The sequence below is a fragment of the Muntiacus reevesi genome, chromosome 8 (genome assembly GCF_963930625.1).
Source record: "Muntiacus reevesi chromosome 8, mMunRee1.1, whole genome shotgun sequence".
Taxonomy (NCBI): Eukaryota; Metazoa; Chordata; class Mammalia; order Artiodactyla; family Cervidae; genus Muntiacus; species Muntiacus reevesi.
Genome location: NC_089256.1, coordinates 50,084,222 through 50,106,600, shown reverse-complemented (window position 1 = coordinate 50,106,600; position 22,379 = coordinate 50,084,222). Strand labels below are relative to the sequence as shown.

Here is a 22,379-nt window from a genome sequence, read left to right as displayed (position 1 = left end):
TATCTGCCAACCCCTTCTTTTGCCTTCAGTTTTTCCCAGATCAGGGTCTTTTCCAGTGAGTCAACTCTTCACATCAGGTGGCCAAAGTATTGGAACTTCAGCTTCAGCATCAATCCTTCCAGTGAATATTCAGGGATGATTTCCTTTAGGATTGACTGGTTTGACCTCCTTGCAGTCCAAGGGACTCTCAAGAGTCTTCTCCAGCACCACTATTAAATAGTTAAAGTTAAAGGCTTACCTGCCTAACAGAGTTTGGAAAGGGGAGTGGAGAGAAAAGTCTTCTAATGGAAAAACAAAATAGTTTTCTTAAGGAAAGAAAAGAACATTTTTAGGAGAAAGTTTGTGACAATATTTGTCTCTACAGTAAGAATAGTCTTTCCGTCTTCTTCAAGGCCGTAAAACTCCCCAAGAAAGAATAGTTATTATACAATAGCCTCGTTTCCCAGAAATTGCTACTTCTAGTCAGATAAGGAAAGCTTTAAGAAGGCTTTTTTCTATGTTTGTTGGACCTCAAATGCCCTCAGTTTAAAATAATCTCTGTGACAACTCTGGGGTTCCAAATGTTCTCCATACGTTGAATACCTCTCGACCATATAGTAAAGCTACTTCCCTTCACAAAAAAGTTCTAAACTCAAAATATTTTATCTCACTGTTACTCATTGTATACTGTAACTTTCAGACTTTATTTTTTGTTTCAGAAATAATTATATTGCAATGATATGATAAAGGAAAAAGAGCACAAGGAAAGAATTAAACATATATTAAATGTATTTTCTTTCCCAGTGGATATATCTTAAATTTGTGAGGTATTTTATTTTGTTCTGTTTAGGAGAAAAAAACATTTTCGAGATTGGTGTTGCTATCCCTAATCTTCAAGTGACTAAAGCCTAGAAAAGCTTAGAGGTTTGGCCAGAGCCACTTTTCTCAGTTTCAAAGGTTTAATTTAAATCTGAGTTACAGGGATGGAGTTTTGTGCATCTTCTTATTTTCATAAATACTTTTGGTAGCAACCAGAAAGTTTGGAGACTGAATAGAGAGGTTGTATTGGATTAGTAGCATTTCTTTGCAAGCACTTGTCATTTCTTAAAGTGATGTTCTGTAGCAGGCTCCTAATTAATTTTTTTCACTAACTTACTTTTCTTCCTATACCTTTCTAACTCTTTCCTAACTACTTAAAACAACCAGCCTGACTTCTGACTCAGAAACTTTGACTTTTTGTTTCTAGACCAATCTTAGTATCCATTCTCTGACAGTTGTTGCTCTCAGATGTTAACTCTATGTTTAATTAATATATTTCATTATAGAGTATGAATGAGTTTTATTCTTCACAGATGAGATTGCAAGCTTCAAAGAAATTAGAGGAGATGAAATTTCTCCCCGCTCTCTTCCCACCTGCTTTCTTCTACCTTTTCACTTCTAGTATGGAGATACAAACTAAGATTAGAAGTTGAAAAGGGAAATAAGATGCAGGAAGTTGGCTATTAAATATTGTCTCTCCTCTTGCAGTCATACACATACTGTTTAACTTACAGCCAATAGTTCAGAGATTGCCTAACATACTTCATGATAGGGAATATAGTTTGATTCAGAAATTTCTGAAATGCTTAGTGGAGATTATCTCTTTAACATTTTACTTCTCTCCAGTGGTAGCTTTCCAGAAATGAGTTGTGGTGTAATTTTTAGAAGAGGGATGCAAATCACTTAACAAGAAAAAAGAAATGAGACTCTTCTTCCAAAATAAAAGAAAAGATAACAGAATGAGTATAAGGTGAAAATTGTTAGAGCTGAAAGTATGAGTTAATTGAAACAAAAAGAAAAGATAGGAATCTTAGCTATTTATTTAGTAAATAAAATGGGAGGTTTGAAGGAAAACTAACTTTGAGGAAAGTATTAAAGTATGTTTGAAACAGGCAGATGGTTATGAGGAATTGTTAATAGTAAGTAATGACCATAAATATGAAAATCTGAACAGAGTGAACAAAATCAGTAAGGCACAAGTTTAAGATATTGTCAGGAATTTACCTTAGGTCTCTAATATCTTAAATGTTGAATATCTGAGCTTTAGTTGCTTTGTAGTAACTTAGATCTCAGCAAAGAACATTATCTGCCTCACTGTAAGAGGTAATGTGATCTTTTTACAGAAAGTTTTTAAATTTCTAAGATGTAGAATACTAGGACTTTGGATAATTCAATTGGCAAAGTGACTGAAAACAACTAATAGTAGTGCTACATGAAGTGTAATGAACATCTAATTAAAAGCATCAGAGCAACTTCCCTGGCACTCTAGTGACCAAGACTCCACACTGCCAATGCAGGGGCCAGGGTTCAATCCCTGTTCAGGAAACTAGGTCCACATAGAGCAGCTAAGGAGTTCACAGGCTGCAACGAATATTGAAGATCTCATGTGCTTTAACTAAGATCTGGTGTGGCCAAATAAAAAATATTTTTTTAAAAGCATCAGATCACTGCTAAGACAGTAAGGAATTATCAAACAAAAAGTGAAGGGAAACTGGGAACTCAGAGAGCTAAAGAATCACAGAAGTCACTTTTGAAAAAGTTCAGTGATGTACTGTCTTACAAGAGTCGGTTGTTAAACTTTCAGGAATTTTGCAAACTAGTTGTTAAACATGGTGATTATTGAAAATCACACAAATGTACAAATAAGTTATATTTAAAAGATTATAATGTTAAAGGTTATGAAACTTTAAAATAAAAGTGATAAAACTCATCACTTCCTATTAGTTTTCTAGGATAGCCACTAATACGATGGAACAGTTTAGTGGCTATCATAGGGCGATAAAGAGAACATACAAAATAAGATAGTAGATTTATAACTGAATCACCCAGAACTTCCTCCTCCTCACTCCCAGAAAAAAATTAGAATCGCAGAATCAGATGAAAGGATATCTCTGTGAGCCCCAAAATATACACAAGAATAAACAAGCTGTCAACAGCTCTAAGACCCTTTGATAGTGATATCAGCATCTGTACAAGGAGAAGTGATAGAAGCCTGAAAGTCAGTCTGTACTCATTTAAAAATGCAGTGGATCAATTTGAGAACAGCACCTGAAGCTGTAAGGGTTTTTGCACAGTCTGTATGTGAGTGCAAGGTATCTCAGTAAGGTGTGAAGGAGCTGGATCTGTCTGAGCCCCTTGGTACAGTTAACAGCTATAGCTCAATTTTAGTTCAAAGCCCCTCACTAAGGGAGAACTTCTGGAAGGTCCAGAGGAGGAAAGGTCCAGAGGAGGAAAGAACAGCACCCAGAAATCTCACAGTGTATGAGATACATCTTTGAACACTTGACAGAAACTTGGCAAAAAGGAGTTCTAGAGCTGTGAAGATAGAAAGCTTGAAAAATCCTGACCCAATACTCTTTATCTTTAATTGAAAGATGCAAACTAGTACAGCCACTATGGAGAACAGTGTGGAGATTTCTTAAAAAACTGGAAATAGAACTGCCATATGACCCAGCAATACCACTTCTGGGCATACACACTGAGGAATCTAGATCTGAAAGAGACACGTGCACCCCAATGTTCATCGCAGCACTGTTTATAATAGCCAGGACATGGAAACAACCTAGATGCCCATCAGCAGATGAATGGATAAGGAAGCTATGGTACATATACACCATGGAATATTACTCAGCCGTTAAAAAGAATTCATTTGAATCAGTTCTAATGAGATGGATGAAACTGGAGCCCATTATACAGAGTGAGGTGAGCCAGAAAGATAAAGAACATTACAGTATACTAACACATATATACGGAATTTAGAAAGATGGTAACAATGGCCCTATATGCAGGGCAGAAGAAGAGACGCAGAAGTACAGAACAGACTTTTGAACTCTGTGGGAGAAGGTGAGGGTGGGATGTTTCGAAAGAACAGCATGTATATTTTCTGTGGTGAAACAGACCACCAGCCCAGGTGGGAGGCATGAGTCAAGTGCTCGGGCCTGTTGGGCTGGGAAGATCCAGAGGAATCGGGTGGAGAGGGAGGTGGGATGGGAGACCGGGATGGGGAATTCGTGTAACTCTATGGCTGATTCACATCAATGTATAACAAAACCCACTGAAAAATAAAAAAATTAAAAAAAAAAAAAAAAATCCTGACCCAATACTCTTTATCTTTAATTGAAAGTTCAAGAAAACTAATTTACATAAAAATGAACAACAGGAAAGGATCATGATTTAATCCAGTGGAAGCCTATTTGAAAAATGAATATGAGGATCAGAATAATGTCTCTACAATGAAAGTATGCCAGAAAGACATGCCCAGAAAACAAATGAAAAGTATAACCTAATATTGCAAAACAAGTTAAAGAAAACTGATGATGATGTGGAAGAAAAATGTAAATGAGTTAATAGAACTCAAATTATTAGAAATAAAGAACATTTTTTTAAAAAATTAAGTTTAGAAGGAGCACAATAGTTACTTAAAGCAAGTAGTTATTTAAAGCAAGTCCAAAGTGAGATGGTTACACATTGGACTGGTCCAAATCCAGTCTGGAAAGTAGGTGGTTCTAAAGACAGAAGACTAGCTACATAGAGAGATTGATCAAATGAATATTTATTTTAAGGGTAATGTTATCTGTAACTTTTACTGTTCAAGAAGAGAGTTATAAATATAGAAAACGGGAAAAATATAAACCATATAATATTAGAATTTGAAAAATTAGTATTGTTTTCCATTTATACAATTATAAACATAAATGTGTATCTACTTTACATACATATATTGTAATTCTCTAGCTCAGTCCACTGAAAAGATGTGGGCTCAGTGCCACCCCAGCAGCAATCAGCACACCGAAGACTCAGATCTTGGTTTCTAAATACTCAGTTCAGTTCAGTCGCTCAGTCATGTCTGACTCTTTGCAGCCCCATGAACTGCAGCACACCAGGCCTCCCTATCCATCACCAACTGTCTGAGTCTACCCAAACCCATGTCCATTGAGTCAGTGATGCCATCCAACCACCTCATCCTCTGTCGTCCCCTTCTCCTCCTGCCCTCAATCTTTCTCAGCATCAGGGTCTTCTCAAATGAGTCAGCTCTTCATATCAGGTGGCCAAAGTATTGGAGTTTCCGCTTCAACATCAGTCCTTGCAATGAACACCCAGGACTGATCTCCTTTAGGATGGACTGGTTGGATCTCCTTGCAGTCCAAGAGACTTTCAAGAGTCTTCTCTAACACCACAGTTCAAAAGCATCAATTCTTCTGCACTCAGCTTTCTTTATAGTCCAACTCTCACATCCATACATGACTACTGGAAAAACCATAGCCTTGACTAGACAGAACTTTGTTGACAAAGTAATGTCTCTGCTTTTTAATATGCTGTCTAGGTTGGTCATAACTTTCCTTCCAAGGAGTAAGCGTCTTTTAATTTCATGACTGCAGTCACCATCTGCAGTAATTTTGAAGCCCAAAAAAATAAAGTCAGCCACTGTTTGCCCATCTATTTGCCATTCCCATTCTAAATTGCCAAGGCTGTTTGGATAAATATCTTGTTCAAGAGTTGGGCAGGGAAAGTATTAGATTATCCTGTAATATTTTATGCCAGAAAGTATGGTACTCAAGGAATGATGGGAGGTATGTCAAAAGGGTATATAATCCAGTTCAAAAGGCCAAATAGGGAACAATTGGAGCATCAAATTGATGATAATAATACCTGATAGTAATCCACTGAATGAACTAGGAAATAATGTCTTTACTAATACAAATAAATGAGTTAATTGAAAGTTTGATGAGAATGGAGAACTGTGCATGGTTTCAATAACTTGTTATTTGCAACTGGAAAAAAAAAAAGTAATTTTGCAGTAAAGAAACCTGGCAGACACAACCTTCATCAAGTGCTAAAAGTTAATAGCATCAGTAATGGGACAAATCAAAAATGTATACCACCTGGTAGGGTGCATTGGAAGAAACATACATCTCTTCTGTAACATTGCTGCCAAAGTTGCAGTACTCATCATGTGGGAACATCAACAAATCTAAAGAGAAGTTCTAAAAAATAATTGACCTGTAGTTTTCATCAGTAGTAAGATTGCAAAGTCAAGGAGACTGAGGAACTGCTCCCACTGGAGGGGATGTTTTAAAATACGACAGTTTAAAAAAAAAAAAAAATAAAAAAAAAAATAAAATACGACAGTTTAAATGCCTATGTACTGTCATAAGACAACTCATGGTTTCAAACTTGATTGATTTGCTCTTAATGACATTATTGAGAAAACTTGAATGTGAGCATGATGTAGTAATGTATTAATGTTGCTTTCTTAATTTTGATGGTTTTGTGATTGTATTAAAAAACATCTTTATTTGTAGGAAATACACACTGAGAATTCAAGAGTGATGAGACATCACGATAGCAAGTTACTCTCAAATGGTTCAGGAAAAACAGTTTGTGATTACTTCAATTTTGAAAAGTAAATTAATCTTTTAAAAAAAAAAAATGGATTTGAGAGTGACAGATACAGAAAGCTGGCAGAGAATATTCGACATACATATAATAGGAATCTCATAGGAAAACACCAGTACAACTAAACAAATAATAAAAATGTATAAACAGGAAAACTTTTCTAAAATTTAAAAAAAATTAAAACTGCATATCAAAAGGATTGTCCAGGTACCTAAGGTGATAGCAATCACTGAGAAATATTCTAATAAAATTATTGAAATTAAAAGAAAAATATGTTGGTGAAATTGCAGGCCCTCAAAAAAGGTTTTTTAAAGAAAAGAAAATGAAGTTGTCATTAGAACTTCATCAGCGGTAGTTTATAGGAGACAGTGCAGTCAGTATACTTACGAATCAGAGAAAGAAACTGAAGCAAACGGGCTTGAAATATAAAGACTGCAGTCAAATATATTAGTGAAGAATTAGAGTTCACATGAACCCTTCCTGAGAAGAAAGAACAAACTTCAGACACCCAAGATGATGGAAGAGATACTGATATAAAGACTGGTGTTAGTAATTAAGATAGTTATAAGGAAAAGAGTGTATAATATGAAAAAACTGTATGCTGTGACAATTTGGAGAAAATGCAGTTATCAGAAAGTGGGGGTAGAATTGAAGATAATATTAACATAGAATAAACTTTCTGATAGCTTTGAAGTTATTAACATAAAAGAATAATGTTTCAAATCAGATTTGGGGAGATTGCTCATAGTAGGGGTCAAAATCCAAACAAAGGGTTATCATTAGAACAACAGAATAAAGCTTCCTAATTTTATGTTTATATATTCACTTTTATAAATATATAATTTTATGTAGATATATTTTATTAAGTGTATATAAATGTTTTATAAACATGTTTAGTAAAATACAAATTTTATATAAATTTTTTATATATTATATTTGAATAATATATATGATCCCTTGTTTAGGAATCTAGTGTGTGTGTGTATATTTATAAACTTAGAAAGGCTTGTCCATGTGTGTGTGTATATATTTGTGAACAAATAAAATAGACTACACAGTGAGATTGTGTTCTAGTTACTGTTACTTCATAACTACCCCTAAAGCTCAGTGGATTAAGATAGCAATCATTTTATGGATTCAGTAGGTTAGGAATTCAGCCATAATTTTGGCTTAGATGGTCCTTGTGGCATAGACTGAAGTCACTTAATGGGATTCAGCAGATGGATAAGCTACTTTGGAAGGTCTAGAATGGCTTCTCTCTCCTTTTCTTGTGACTTTGTTGGTACCAGCTAAAGGTTCAGGCTCAGAGCACTATTGCATGACCTCTACAGAGCGGTGCTTGTACTTCTTACATGATCCCTGGCTTCCTCCAGTTCAAGCACCCCATAAGAACCAGGAAAAAGTTCCACAGACTCTACTGATCTAACCTGGAAAGCCACTTATGATCATTTCTACCACATTCACTTGCTTAGAGTTAAGTCATAAGACCAGCCCAAATTGAAGAAGGGGATTAGACTTCACCTCTTGATGGGGAAATGGCAAGGTCACGTATAGTACAAGACCATATGGGATGCCAGGCATCCTTGGAATATATAATCTGCCTCAGGCTATTTATATAAAAGGCATATTTGTAAATATATTCATATATATTCAACATATAAACATAGAATAGTATGAATAGAACTGGAGTTCACACACACTTCAGTCATATCAAAAATTAACTCACCTCAATTGCTTCAAGAAAACAATTTTCAGATTTGATAGTAAAGAAAAATCTAACCCTATACAGTATCTTGTTGTAACAGAGACAGAGGTTAGAAATAAAAGAACCATGTAGCTATAAAAAAAAAAAGGAGGGACATCTGTATATGGTGTGGAGCATTCTTACTATTACTGCAGTAAGACCATTGCCATACTTATTATTGAATAAAATAAGCAAGGTGGAGAAATGTGTATGTTATGGTTTATTAAAGAAGAAGCAATACATATGTGTGTGTACATATACACATAATTACAAAATATGTATAAATAAAATATGTTTACTAAAATAATATAGAATAAGTGTAAACATATTTGTGTGAAAATATATATTTACTTATATTATTTTAAATGGAAGGATAAGCCTTTCTTTAAATGTTTATAATGACCAGAATAGGGTAGGGAGAAAGGGATATCTTTGTTTAATATCCTTGTTTTATAGATTTGACTTTGGAACTATTTTACCTATGTATAAAAAAAAAAATGGAAAGTTTACAAAGCAACCCCTAAAAAGTGAAGTTGAAAATTACAATGAACAAATGAACCTTGATGTATATCCATCTGGCAGCATTCACACCTAGGAAGGAATATTCCAAGTGATTTTAAAATGCGGCTCAACTGTATAATTCTAACAGAACATACTCCAAAATAAAAAGAACTAGAGAAGATAGTTAACTATTTTCAGTGATCATGTAATGATTGTAATGTTGCTATTATAAACAAGTAAGTTGTGATGGAGTACTGTAATTCTGTTATCCCCAGTGTGTTGAGAACCAGGATTCTTCATATGTAAGAAAGCATTTAGAGATGAAAGAGATTAAGTAAAAACCTAATGGTACTAATTTTTAATTAGAAGAGCCAGTGTAAACTCAAGATTCACTTCATATTTTTAACCTATGTCTTCGTTCATCATTCTGTGTCTTAGCTGTGTCTTCACAGCCTAAAGATTTGCCATGAGTTGATAATTGTTGAATTGTCAGGGATTCATTTTTACTAATCAGTCTACTAATTTTTATACTTTAAATTTTCTATTATATTTTTAAAGAACAATAAAAGAATATATATTATTGTGAACATTTAAATATTTTTTAGTTTTTTGATGAATTGTTGCTTCAGTTGGCTTCCCCAGTGACTCAGCAGGTAAAGAATAATCCACCTGCAGGAGACACAGGTTTGATCTCTGGGTCAGGGAGATCCCCTGGAGAAGGAGATGGCAAAGCACTCCAGTATTCTTTCCTGAAAAATCCTATGGACAGACAAACCTGACAGGCTACAGTTAATTAGTCTTGGTATCCAGCAAATAAATTTGGTGACTGTGGTAAAACGAAGAGTAATGCAGCAATAATCATGTTTACTTTTTGTCTTCTTAAACTACACACACTCCAGACATAACTTGTTTTTGTTATGATACTGGTTTTATAAGAAAATCTGATGGTATCTGACTTGTCTGTTAGACAATTGGTCATTGTAAATAGAGAAAAAGGTATAAGTGGGTATAACCATGTAATTGTAGTATTTTTTAAGTGATTATAAACTTGTTATTATTAATAGTTTTGGTAGTTTTTAATGTATGGAATAATTTAAAATCACCCATCTTGAAAATCATATTTGTTTTTGTATAAAAACTATCTTAAATAATATATTTATTCCTTCAGATTGCTTTTTGTGTCTTAGTTTGCTGTTTTGAAAATTTATAAATTTATAAAATGAGTTGAAGTAAAGTTAATTTCATTAGCTTCTAAGGCATATTTTTCCCATATTACTGACTCTGCTCACATTGTATAATGTGAAAATATAATTAGCTGACTTCTTCACAGGGAAAAAGTCAGTAAACAAAGTGTCTAGTGTAAATTATTTTAGACTTCTTTTTTTAGTATAGAAATTAGAATAAATCCTACTTTTTAAAATTTACAGTTAAATTCAACAGTAAAGTAAGATTAATACTGCTGTTTGATGCATGGAGATTGTCTTTTAATTTATAAAACAGTGTACTGAAAATACTGTTCTCAGCCAGTTCTAATTTATGGTACATTTAGAAGATTGTTATGTTTTGAAATTTACATATTAGGCAAAATCTTATATAGATTACTCTCTTAAGAGTCTGACCACATTTAATCAATTGTAAGACAGCTTACATATTTAATACTTTATCTTCAAGTAATTTTTTTGGATGTAAAATATGAATTTACTTTTCTTTTTTCTTCTATCAGAATACAGTCGTTTTGAAGCCAAAATACATGACTTACGGGAGCAGATGATGAATAGTAGCATTAGTTCAGGTTCAGGTTCTCTTCGAACTAGCCAGAAGCGATCCCTCTATGTCAGGTAAACTTTTTTTAATTTCTAGTTATAGCAGTCTTCATTTATGCATGCAAGTTCTTTCAGGATTTTCACTATGACTTAGTTTTCACTGTAGAAAAGTATATTGTAAGGAAAATGCAGTATTGAAAACCAAGGAAATTTTTTTTATGATTGATTTCCTGATAGTATGTCTTTTAGGAGTAGTATGTCTTTGGGAATATTATTATAATTTTATTAATGAAAGTTATATAACCTCTTGAATAATAATAGTATGATAAAGACAAAGTACATAAGGACTAGAAATTTTTTTAAGTTGTTATGACATATCATCCAACAGTTTTCTTTTCTGGTATCTTTTTTATAATAAAATATTCTTCGTTTGAGTAACATTTAATTACTATGATAATTTCTACCAGTCCTTCTCTTTTCACTGCTGTAATTTATCTCTGCCTACCTGGATAGTGTGCACTTCTAATTTGTGAGCATTTCTAGGGTCTTGTGGAGTAAATAAATCTTAACTTCAGTTATTTTAGTTCAGTCCCTCTCTTCAGGTACACCATTTACCATCATTCAAAACCGTGTTAAACTCTGTCTTCTCCTGCTGTCATCTCTCTTTTGTACTTATCTTTTGTTGTTGTTGTTATTGTCATTTTAGTGAGTTTCAGGATGGAAAGAAAATGCAAGCATTACTTGAGAGATTTTGCAGGTTCAGTTGCAGACCACAGTACAGTGAATATCACAATAAAGGAAGTCATGAATGTTTTGGTTCCCCAGTGCATATAAAACTTATATTTACACTGTTCTGTAGTCTATAAATGTACAATAGCATTATGGCTCTTAAAAAATATAACCTCAATTTTAAATACTTTATTGCTAAAAAAAAATGCTAATTTTCAACGAGCCTTAAGCAGTTTAAATTTTTTTTTTTTTTCCTGATGGAAGGTCCTGCCTCTATGTTGATGATTGCTGACTGATCAGGGAGGTGGTTGCTAAAGGTTTGAGGTGGCTGTGGCAATTTCTTAAAATAAGACAGTGATAGAATTTGCCAAATTGATCAACTCTTCCTTTCATGAACGATTTCTCTGGAGCATATAATGCTGCTTGATGGTATTTTAACCACAGTCAACTTTTTTCAAAATTACAGTCAATTCTCTCAAATTTTGCTGCTACTTTATCAAGTAAGTTGATGTAATGTTCCCATACCTTATTGTCATTTCAATAAGCTTCAGTGCACCTTCACCAGGAGTGGATTCTACCTCAAGAAACCACTTTCTTTGCTCATCCACAAGCATCCTCATCCTTTGAGTTTAAACATAGTTTTATCATAGGATTGCAGCAGTTCAGTCACATCTTTGGCTCCACTTCTCATTCTAGTTCTCTTTCTGTTTCTACCATGTATGTAGTTAACTTCCTTTGCTAAAGTCTTAAACCCCTCAAAGTCACCAATGAAGATTGGAATCAACTTCATGCAAACTCCTACTAATATTACATTTTGACCTCTTCCCATGAATCAACAATGTTCTTAATGACATCTAAAGTCAAAATTACTCCTTGATTCATGGTCTACAGAATGGAAGTTGTCTCAGCATAACATTCTCATTGTACATCTCCATCAAAGTTCTTGGGTGACCAAGTACATTGTCAGTTAGCAGTAACATTTTGAAAGAAATCTTTTTTGAGCAGTAGGTCTTTAACAATATGCTGAAAATATTCAGTAAACCATGTTGTAAACAAAGATACTGTCATCTAGGCTTTGTTATTTCAGTTCTAGAGCACAGGCGGAAGTCACTGTAGATTTAGCATAGTTCTTAAAGACCCTTGGATTTTCAGAATGGTAAATGAACATTGGCTTAACTTAAACTCACAGCTGCATTAAGCCCTGTCAAGAGAGTCAGCCTGCCCTTTGAAGTTTTGAAGCCAGGCATTAACTTCTCATTAGCTATAAAAGTTCTAGATGGCATCTTCTTCCAATAGAAGCCTGTTTTGTCTACGTTGAAAGTCTATTGTTTTGTGTAACAACCTTCATTACTTATCCTAGCTAGATCTTCTGGATAATTTGTTGCAGCTTCTACATCAGTACCTGCTGCTTTACCTTGCACTTCTGTGTTGTAGGGATGGTTTCTTTCCTGAAACCTTAGGAACCAAACTTCAAACTTTTGCAGCTTGCTCACTTCTCTCAGCCTTCACAGAATTGAAGAGCTTGGGCCTTGCTCTGAGTTACACTTTGGCTCAAAGGAATGTTATGGCTGGTTTGATATTCTATATAGACCTCTAAAATTTTCTCAGCATCAGCAATAAGCCTTTTTCACTTTCTTATTTTTCCTGTGTGTACTCAAGTAGAACCTTCGTTTTTTTTTCAACTTGGCTTACTAGTAATGCAAGAAGCCTAGCTTTTGGCCTGTCTTAGCTTTCAACATGCCTTCTTCACCTAGCATAACTTTTTTCTGATTTAAAGTGAGAGACCTGTGACTCTTCCTTTCACATGAACACTTAAGAGGCCATCGTTGGGCTTTTCAGTGGCCTAATTTCAATATTGTCGTGTCTCGGAGTAGGGAGGCCCAAGGAGAAGGGAGAGAGGTGGGGAAAAGGGCCAATTGGTGGAGCGGTGGAGCATTCAGAACACAGACATTTATCAAGTTACCATCTTAAAAAGCATGGTTTGTGATACCCCAAAATGATTACAATAGCAAAATTAAGGATCACTGATCACCATAATAAATATATTAATGAAAAAGTTTGAAGTATAGGGAGAATTACCAAAATGTGACACAGAGACGCAAAATGAGCAAATGTCAGAAAAATGACACCAGTAGTCATGCCAGACCAACACAGGGCCTTCCATTTGTGGGGGGAAAAAATACACCATATCTGCCAAGTGCAATAAAGTGAAACACAATAAAATGAGGCATGCCTGTAGACACATGTAGCCAATCTGCCATAATTAACCAGAAATCTTATGGTTCTTGTTGGTAGATATATTTTTAATTTCAAAAGTAAGAATGAAGTTAAGGCTACAATAGACTATGTACAGTATGGTGCTTTTTTATAAAGATCTAAAACAAGTAAAATCATACATAAATACATAGTCATCCATATGTGTGTGATAAAATCAAACCAACAGCAAAAAAGGGTAAAGAGCAAAGAAATAATAAACTCTGTATTCAGAATAGTGGTTATATTCTAATTAGTGCTTAACTCAATCTGAGGAAAGCAGGATCGAGGGAAAAAATACATAGGTGAATGTGAGTCACTGATAACCTTTAGGTTAGATAGTAGATTAACAAGTGTTCGTTAATTCTTATGGTTAATAACCCACATAAGTATTCCATGAGTACTTCCCTTTTTTTATGAATCAAAATACTAAAAGGCAAAGTTTAAATGTTAACATAGGGGGTAGAAATTGTGAGTTTCTCCATTGCTTCTCAGTAATATAGTTGTATTGACTTTGTAATTCAGAAGTTTAATTTATGATAATAAAAATGTTAAGGTATAGTTTTCCCTTTTCTGAATGTCTTGTGGCATTTGTTCTACCTCTTAAGCTACTGTTATCTTGTATTCTGTTTATTTGTATCTTCATCATCTTTGTTATCTTTACCTTTTTAAATAAATATTTAGTAAATGCCTGACTATATCAAACCTTTGTTTTTTTATGTTAACTCTATTTTTCCAATAGAAAGATGCATCCTCAGTATTCAGAATTTATTGAAGTAATGACTTTCGCATTTATATCATCTATAGTCTTAATTTTTACAGTAGAATTCTGTACTTTTAGAATTCTTTCTTCAAGTAAAATCCAATGTGTAGTATATGTTTTAATATATGTTTAAGTAAACCTTCCCACTTTTGATTCACCTATTTCCTTTACACTGTTAGCCTCTGAAAAGTCTTGAAAGAACATATTTGAAAAGCATTAACTAGCTCATTCATTTAGCTGTCAATTAATTTCACCCCTCTTCAGTTTTACTTCAGGAGACAGCTTCTTAAAAGTTGAGTAGCATGAAAAGGAATATGATTTGTATCCTAATTTCCCGTTGCCAAATTAAAACAAAAGAATCAATTAATTATATTTTAAATGTAGTTGTTGGGATCCTTCCTCTACTCTTGAGAGAAGTTTTTTGAATATAAGAATTTTAATTTCTTTAAATATTGTACACTCATTAAGTAGTAGGACATTATTTTCTTGTTACCGAATTTTAAAATATTCCTAACACTTTGAAATTATTATGTTAAATTAATACAATATTTTTTCCAAAACAGTTGGCAACTATTAAATCATCATATAGTCATGTGTTATTAGTTTTCATCATTGTTATTGACTCTGAAAACCCTATTAACTCTGGTTTTATGAACAAATGAAAGAAATACTTACCTGGGAAAATAAATCACTCTGTTCTTCTAGCCTTACAGTCCACAAATGATGAATCAGATCAGTCAGTGAATTTGTTCTCCCAAGTGTGTGTAGGCAAAGAGGAGAGTCTCTTTTAATATTTACATTATTAATTTAGAGCAACTCACCAGATTTGTCTTCCATTTTAGAATTCAATATAGTTTGCTATTGGATTGTACTAAAAGTATGTTTTTTTATTTTTTCATACAATATTTTAAATTTCTCTTACACTATTGAGAGAATACTATGTCTGTTACCATAACAAGATAATTTTGCTATTTCTTTTTAATCATTGTCTTCTTGTATATAACACAAAATTGAGCTTGGCATTATTTTGCCTACCATGGTACATTGTTTTGTTATCTACCTAAATTATATATATACTTTTAGGATCCTGTTTATTTAATATTGATAATATCATTATAAGAAATGCAGACTTTTTTCTTCTTAATCTAGGGCCCTCTTTGATTATGACAAGACTAAAGACAGTGGCCTTCCTAGTCAGGGATTGAACTTCAAATTTGGAGATATCCTCCATGTTATTAATGCTTCTGATGATGAATGGTGGCAAGCCAGACAGGTTACACCAGATGGTGAAAGTGATGAAGTTGGGGTGATTCCCAGTAAACGCAGGTAAATATAAGTCTGTTAGACTCTTACCACTTGAAAATTGGACAACATGAATAATTGCTGGGATTTTTTATATTTCTTTTACTGAAGTGATGATTTTATGCTTGTGTGTTTTATATTGTGTTTCACAGCCTTTTAATTCTATTCACCTTGTATTGTAACTGGGCTTCCCTGATAACTCATTTGGTAAAGAATCCTCCTGCAATGCAGGAGACCCCGGTTCAATTCCTGGGTCAGGAAGATCCACTGGAGAAGGAATAAGCCACCCACTCCAGTATTCTTGGGCTTCCCTTGTGGCTCAGCTGGTAAAGAATCCACCTGCAGTGCAGGAGACCTGGGTTCGATCCCTGGATTGGGAAGATCCTCTGGAGAAGGGAAAGGCTACCTATTCCAGTATTCTGGCCTGGAGAATCCAATGGACTGTATAGTCCATGGGGTCACAAAGAGTCAGACACAACTGAGAGACTTTCACTTTCTTTCACTTTATATTTTAACCAATATTTTACTTACATTTACAAAATTTTCACTTATATTTTAACCAAGAGAATATGAAGCCCCCAAATAGAAATTTCTCTAAAGGTCCTACTTGTTGTTAAAAACAAAGTAGGTATATTTTAAGTCACTGTGCCACAGATCTATACCAGTGGAGAAAGAATTAAAAACCTCTATAGTTTTCCCATGTGGTGGTTTGATTTCAGTTGCTAAGTCATTCCGACTCTTGCAGCCCCATGGACTGTAGCTTGCCAGGCTCCTCCGTACAGGGGATCTTCCTGACCCAGGAATCAAACCCAGGTCTCCTGCTTTGCGGGCAGATTCTTTACCGACTGAGCTTTGAGTTTTCCCATGTAGGTGGTGTTAAAACTCAAATTTTCAGGGGTTTTGATTGTGTGAATTGCCTCTTCTAGATTAAAAAAAAAAGAAAGCATTTTAAATGCAAAATTTTTAGAAATATCTAAAATTTTCTTTTAGATATTTTAGATTTTTAGATATTTCTTTTAGATGTCATCTCTTTTTCTTGTTTAATTTAGAACCATCCGTGCATTCAATAGTCCTCCCTCTTTGTTTTAACTGGTTGTTGTAGTGATTCACTCACTGATGCATACTTACCATCTAGTGGCATAAGTGGTTAAGTGCAGAGTTTCTTTGAAAAAGGTGATCCCAACAACCCTCTCTGAGGTCAATGGAATGTTATTGAATGTCTCTACTTATATGGGAAAGATATTAAAACGTCAGTTCATAATTTCCCCAAAAGAACTTGTATATGAGATCTGATTCAGCCAAATAACTGCCTAAAACTTAAAAGTTTTAAGATGGCCATAAATTGGACTTATACTTATTTTGTTGAGACTCTGAATTGATACTTATGCCAAATCATATGCCTGTTTGTAAACCTCTCTACCATATATATATTTGTACATCTGTTGGTAGACTTTGAAGAGTACAAATGTTGAAATATTGCCAAGATCCCTGTAATTGTGGTTTTGGAATTTATGACTGTTGTTGGCTAGATTCATATTTTTTGCAAGATCCAACTATTTGGTGACAACTCCTCTTGTAGCAATGCAACCCTCAGCATAACTTCTTCCCTAGAATAGAATATAGTATCCTTTAAACACAGAAATGCCACCTCTGTGCCTTGTTGAGTCAAAAGAAACCTCACATCATAAGTATCAAGGTCAGAGTTTCTAAAAATTGTCTTTATCTCTTGAAGTCTTTTATCTTGCAAAGGCTTTACCTGTGTCTGCAACAAATGAGAAATATAGCTGACTTTGGTGGAAAGAGATATTTTTCGTTTTGTATAAAAATTCTATAAGGTTGGATTTTGAAGCCATAAGTGATAAAAGAGATATACCTTGACACCTCTACAAATTCCCAAATTCATGAATAATAATATAGAACATAATTTTCCTGCCATAAATTACAGTATGAAATCACAACCAATTATGCCATTTCATCCTTCAGTGGATTCTAAACTTGTATTTTCTTACATAGAATGCTATCTTTCTTAGACATCTTTAAGTCTAATAATAGCACAAGGACTTGGAGTTCCTACAGTTCTTAGCTTTCTTTTGTGAACAGTATTGACAAACACAGTTGAAGTCATTTAACTATTTAGTAAGCAAAATAATGATTAGAAAACAAAGCCATTTGAGTTGTAAATGTTCACTCACTAAGTATTAGTTTTTCAGTCCCCTGAATAAGTGTCTTGGCAAATTTTTAAATTAATTATTCCTATCATGGACCCTCGGGGTTGCTCTGGAATAGTAAAAACAAATTTTAAATCCATGACTGCTAGGGTTCTTCTGTACCCATGGTAAAACTTTATAGTTAGATAATAAAAAATGAAAGATATGCATTTATTCATAGGCTTTTGGGTAGGTTTTTCTGCTATATACTAATATAACTGCTATGCTGAAATCAAGGGTTTATAAAGCTTAATTTGTATGAAATTTTTCAAGATTCATGCTGGTTGCAATATTCATACATGGCTGTAGATTGTACACTATATACGTTGTTGTAGTATGTTGCTTGCTTGTTTCAAAGGTAACACTTTCAACAGGGTTTAAAATTCAAAAGATTGAACAGCTGTACAGACCCCCTCTGAACCCTGTTCCCCACCCACCGATTTCACCTTCTTCCCTGAGAAGTTAACTAAGGTTACCATTTCTTCTGTATCCTTCCAAAGATACTTTAAAACTCTATTTTGTGGACTGTAAGTGGTTATTTATGTATTTATACAAATATATCATTGGAATTAAGCTTAAATGTTTTTATTTCCCTCCTTTTTATTTTTAAAAATTTCAGAGCTGCAGAAAATATAAGTACAAAAGAAATACAAGAATACTACAAAGAATACCCACATTTCCTTCATCTGCTTTCCTCAGTTGTTAACATTTTACTTCATTTGCTTTCTCTCTGACACTGAGTTCTTAGCATGTGTGTTCCATAAGCTAAGTATTCAAAAACAAGAACAAATGGAAAACCTGGAAAATTGCTGAACTCAGAAGTGGTGCATCATAATAATTTCAGTATAGTTATGGATTTGAGTGCATATATAAGTATACATACTTGTACTTCACAAGTGGTTTTGTTTCATAATAAAATGATCCCTATATTTCATTCCTCAGAAATTGTTATTGTGAGATGCAAATGACTTTTAAAAGGCTTGAGAATATAAAAATGCTCCATATTAAAGTAGCAATCCTGATGATTTCTAGTTAGAGCCTTGAATATGTTTATTATACTTAAAAAATAATCTATCCTTTACCAGGGTTGAGAAGAAAGAACGAGCCCGATTAAAAACAGTGAAATTCAATTCTAAAGCAAGAGGAGATAAAGGGGTGCGTATTTGAAATCTCTTATTGACTTTCTCATAATTCTTGTTTGAGCTACATTATTAAAGTTAGAAGGACCTCGCCATAAGAATTAACTATTAAAAAAAAAAAAAAAAGAATTAACTATTAACAACTCTTGCCATTGGTGGTTCACAATAATAGAAATTTGCTCAAGTAAGCAATTTATTAAATGAAAGCACTCATTTCACAGACTTTTCCAGATTGTCAAAATTGTCATTTGATATATTCTTAACATACTTTTGGTTGTTATATTTGTAAGTGAAATGAATTCAGCCTTCACACAGATGAACAGTTATTTAGAAACTTGTGTCAACAGTATTAATTGCCATAACTAATAATATATCTTCTGAGAAAATAGGTCCCCCCAAATTATTAACTAGTTCATAATGTAAGTTTATGGGGTTTTGCAAGTGTGGAAATTACCTTGTTCTTTTCCTCCTTTATTCCTAATATTACTTATTAATAGAATCCATATTTCAAATGTTTAAATCAATATGAATTTTCATATTAAGGAAATAAAGAAAGGGACAGTCAAGAGGAGGACTTTGTAAATGGGCAAGAAATACATCAAAATTTTTTAATATATATTTTAGATGTACTTTTGTTTTCATGTAAAGTCCTTCTTGAATCTGGTGAACGTCAGTGGATGGTAAATACTGCAATGGAATATTCTAGCAATAAGCCTGAAGAAAGAGCTGACCACATACTGTGTTGAAATACTGTTTATAGCAATGTTTTATATTTGGGGATTTTTACATCTAAAGCAAATATTTTATACATCTTTTGATCAAGTTTCAAAAGAATATGGAAAATTTACTCTGCAAGTAAATTAATCCTACTCTTTGTACATGTCTGATATCATTAAGCATTCAAAGTTTTAATATTTTAAAGGAATATGGTCCTTGATCAAAGAAATTGAATCTCAGTAAATTGTATAATGTATTCAGTTATTTGGGGAATGATAAGTTTCTTTTAAATTTATTTGTACCTTTCAGAAAACACAAAATCATATAGTATAATCTGAAGTAATATTTGAAATAGAAAATCTTTGAAGAAAAATATCCTCAAGTAAATGCTCAGGATTTGAAATATATACAGTGATTTACATGCTCGTTTTATACTGTCTTTTAAAATATTTTAGTAAATACATTGTCAGTGCTTTGAAAAAGAAATTGCATGTTGTAACTTTTCTTTCAAACTGTAAGAAGTTAACTGAATTAACGATATATTTAAATCTTAGTCTTGTTTGTTGACTATAACCAACTTTATACACAGTCACTGTGTTCTAACACAGCACCCAAAGTATGCATGGTACTGAGTGGGGTAAAAATACGCTTGCCATTGATACAGAACTGCATCTCTCTGTAATACCGTTTCCCATTTTAAGCTCTTCTTTTCCTGTCCTTATGTGGTAGGTTATGGACTTTATTTCCAGTACAGAGTTTTTAAAAACACTTCAGATTCTCATTAACATTTTTAACATTCATTTAGCTATTTTGAAATACTACATATGGAAATATATATATATTTAGATACTTGATATATATTCGTAAATTTATAATGTTTTATCAGTCCTTATATTTTTTGCACTATCTCTCTTGCAGTATAGCATGAATAACAATAAGTAACTAAACAGATTGTTTTGTATTGAAAATATAAATAAACTAGAGGTAGCACATTTCTTCAGTTTTATATTTTCCCTATAGATTTTCATCCTGTTTGCTTGTGCTATTTTTCACTTTTAATAAATTCTTCACCTGCAGGATGTTAGATATAATACAATTAATACATTCTTGACTAACAAGCATTTCTTTCTGTCCTATATTATGATATCTTTATGATATCTCATTTTGGCTAACTGCAAAGATATCAAAAATCAAAACATTTTATTTAAACTTCAAGTTTCTTTTGGTTGTTTGCTGTGAAACTGACTCTGACCACTATATATGCAGTAGAGGAGTAAATAACCTTTTATTAAAAATGTATCAGTTTTATTGGATGGGATTAAAATTATTACTAAATTTGAAATCAGTGATTGTCATGAACAAAAAATTTAGTCCTTCCCTAAATTAGATTACCAGGAATTTTTTTCCTACAGGAATTTGTTTTCTTCTCTGTTTTTTAAAATTTGGATTCATGCAAGGATTTTTATTCAAATAATGCTATTGACAGTTTATGAAACTATAAGCTTATATTTCTCCACAGTATTTTTTCCTCAACTTAGTTTTTAACTTCTGCTTTCTTTATCAGAGCCTTCATATTTTAAGATTAATATCAAGACAGTCCACTTGACTAATGACTATGAACTTAATAATTTTGAACTGTGGATATGAAAAGATAAAAATAAAAGTTTTCATAAATATTCTTACCAAAATAAATCTTTTTAAGTAATAGAATTTGAGCTTAAAGTCACTTTAATCCATTTCAGTACTTTAATCACCTGACATCCCATGACTGAAAATATAGACATACCCCAAAAAAACACCGTCTGGTGTTGATATACTTCAAAATACTGATGGCATCGTATGACATGAATAAACTAAAAAAAAATTAAAACAAATGTCTATCCTTTATGTTGTTCCCACTTCCAAAAATAATAGTAATTCCTGGTGTCACAAGGCCACTTCCTTCAAGACATGGGTGCCTGTCACGAATTACAAAAGAAGCTGTTCCTCTTTAGCCTCATCTTTCTTTGTGCTACATGCTTTTAAAACTCTGAATGCACAAATGGGACATTCAAGGAGGGAAAAAGCCTGTTTCAGACATCTGTACAATAAGGGACCATCAAATTGGCTGTCATAACAATTATGTATAAACTACTAGAATTTTAACTACCTTTCTGGCATTACAGGCATCAAACCTTTTATTCCGTATTCAGGACATGGTGCCAGTGGATTGAACCTGGTTCCATTTTATTTATGTATACTTGAAAAATAGATAATATGGCAGAGCTGAAAGGCTAATACATTAGTGATGATGGCATTTAAATTGGCCAGGAAAGTTGAATCTTCTTCCTTGGTTAGATAGCTCCGATAATTCTTTTGCTGGACTCTGTACTTGATGGACACATCTTAGTTATCATCCCATTTCGTGTTTCATGCCATAAGCATTTAGTTATCCTAAATGCTAAATAAATCCTAAATAATTTATTTATTTATCCTAAATAAATCCTATTTATTAGTAATGCTAACAAAAACATTTAGCATTTATTTAATTCTCTTTTTAAAAAAAAGATTGTTTTAAATTTTCAACACTAGCAACTTTCTCAATTTTTTTGGTTCTCTTTTTTAGTAGTGGCTTTTTGTTAGTTTGTTGGAGCCACAGAGAGAGAAAAGGAAAAAATTTGCTAAAGCCAGAGGAAAATTAAGATTATTATGTAAACCATTAAAAATATTTGCATAGCTAAAATAATTTTGGCTATAGAGCACCTAGAAATCTTCTCAAAGAATATGGATTCATATAAACAGATGTGAACTTGGTTTGGACTACAGTAGTAGCTAATCTGGTTTACTCTTCCTTTTTTTTTTTTTTTT

The 22,379-nt window shown here is 33.1% G+C and overlaps 1 protein-coding gene across 7 annotated transcripts in view; it reads left to right on the top strand.

Moving 5' to 3' along the window:
* DLG1 (discs large MAGUK scaffold protein 1) overlaps window positions 1–22,379 on the top strand; it is a 260,484-nt gene that overhangs the window by 204,850 nt on the left and 33,255 nt on the right. For all 7 annotated transcript variants that reach the window (XM_065943579.1, XM_065943584.1, XM_065943583.1 and 4 more), the window contains 3 exons: window positions 10,383–10,497; window positions 15,317–15,493; window positions 18,762–18,831. In XM_065943579.1, coding sequence (XP_065799651.1) covers window positions 10,383–10,497; window positions 15,317–15,493; window positions 18,762–18,831 — 362 coding nt within the window. The remainder of the gene's footprint in view (window positions 1–10,382; window positions 10,498–15,316; window positions 15,494–18,761; window positions 18,832–22,379) is intronic.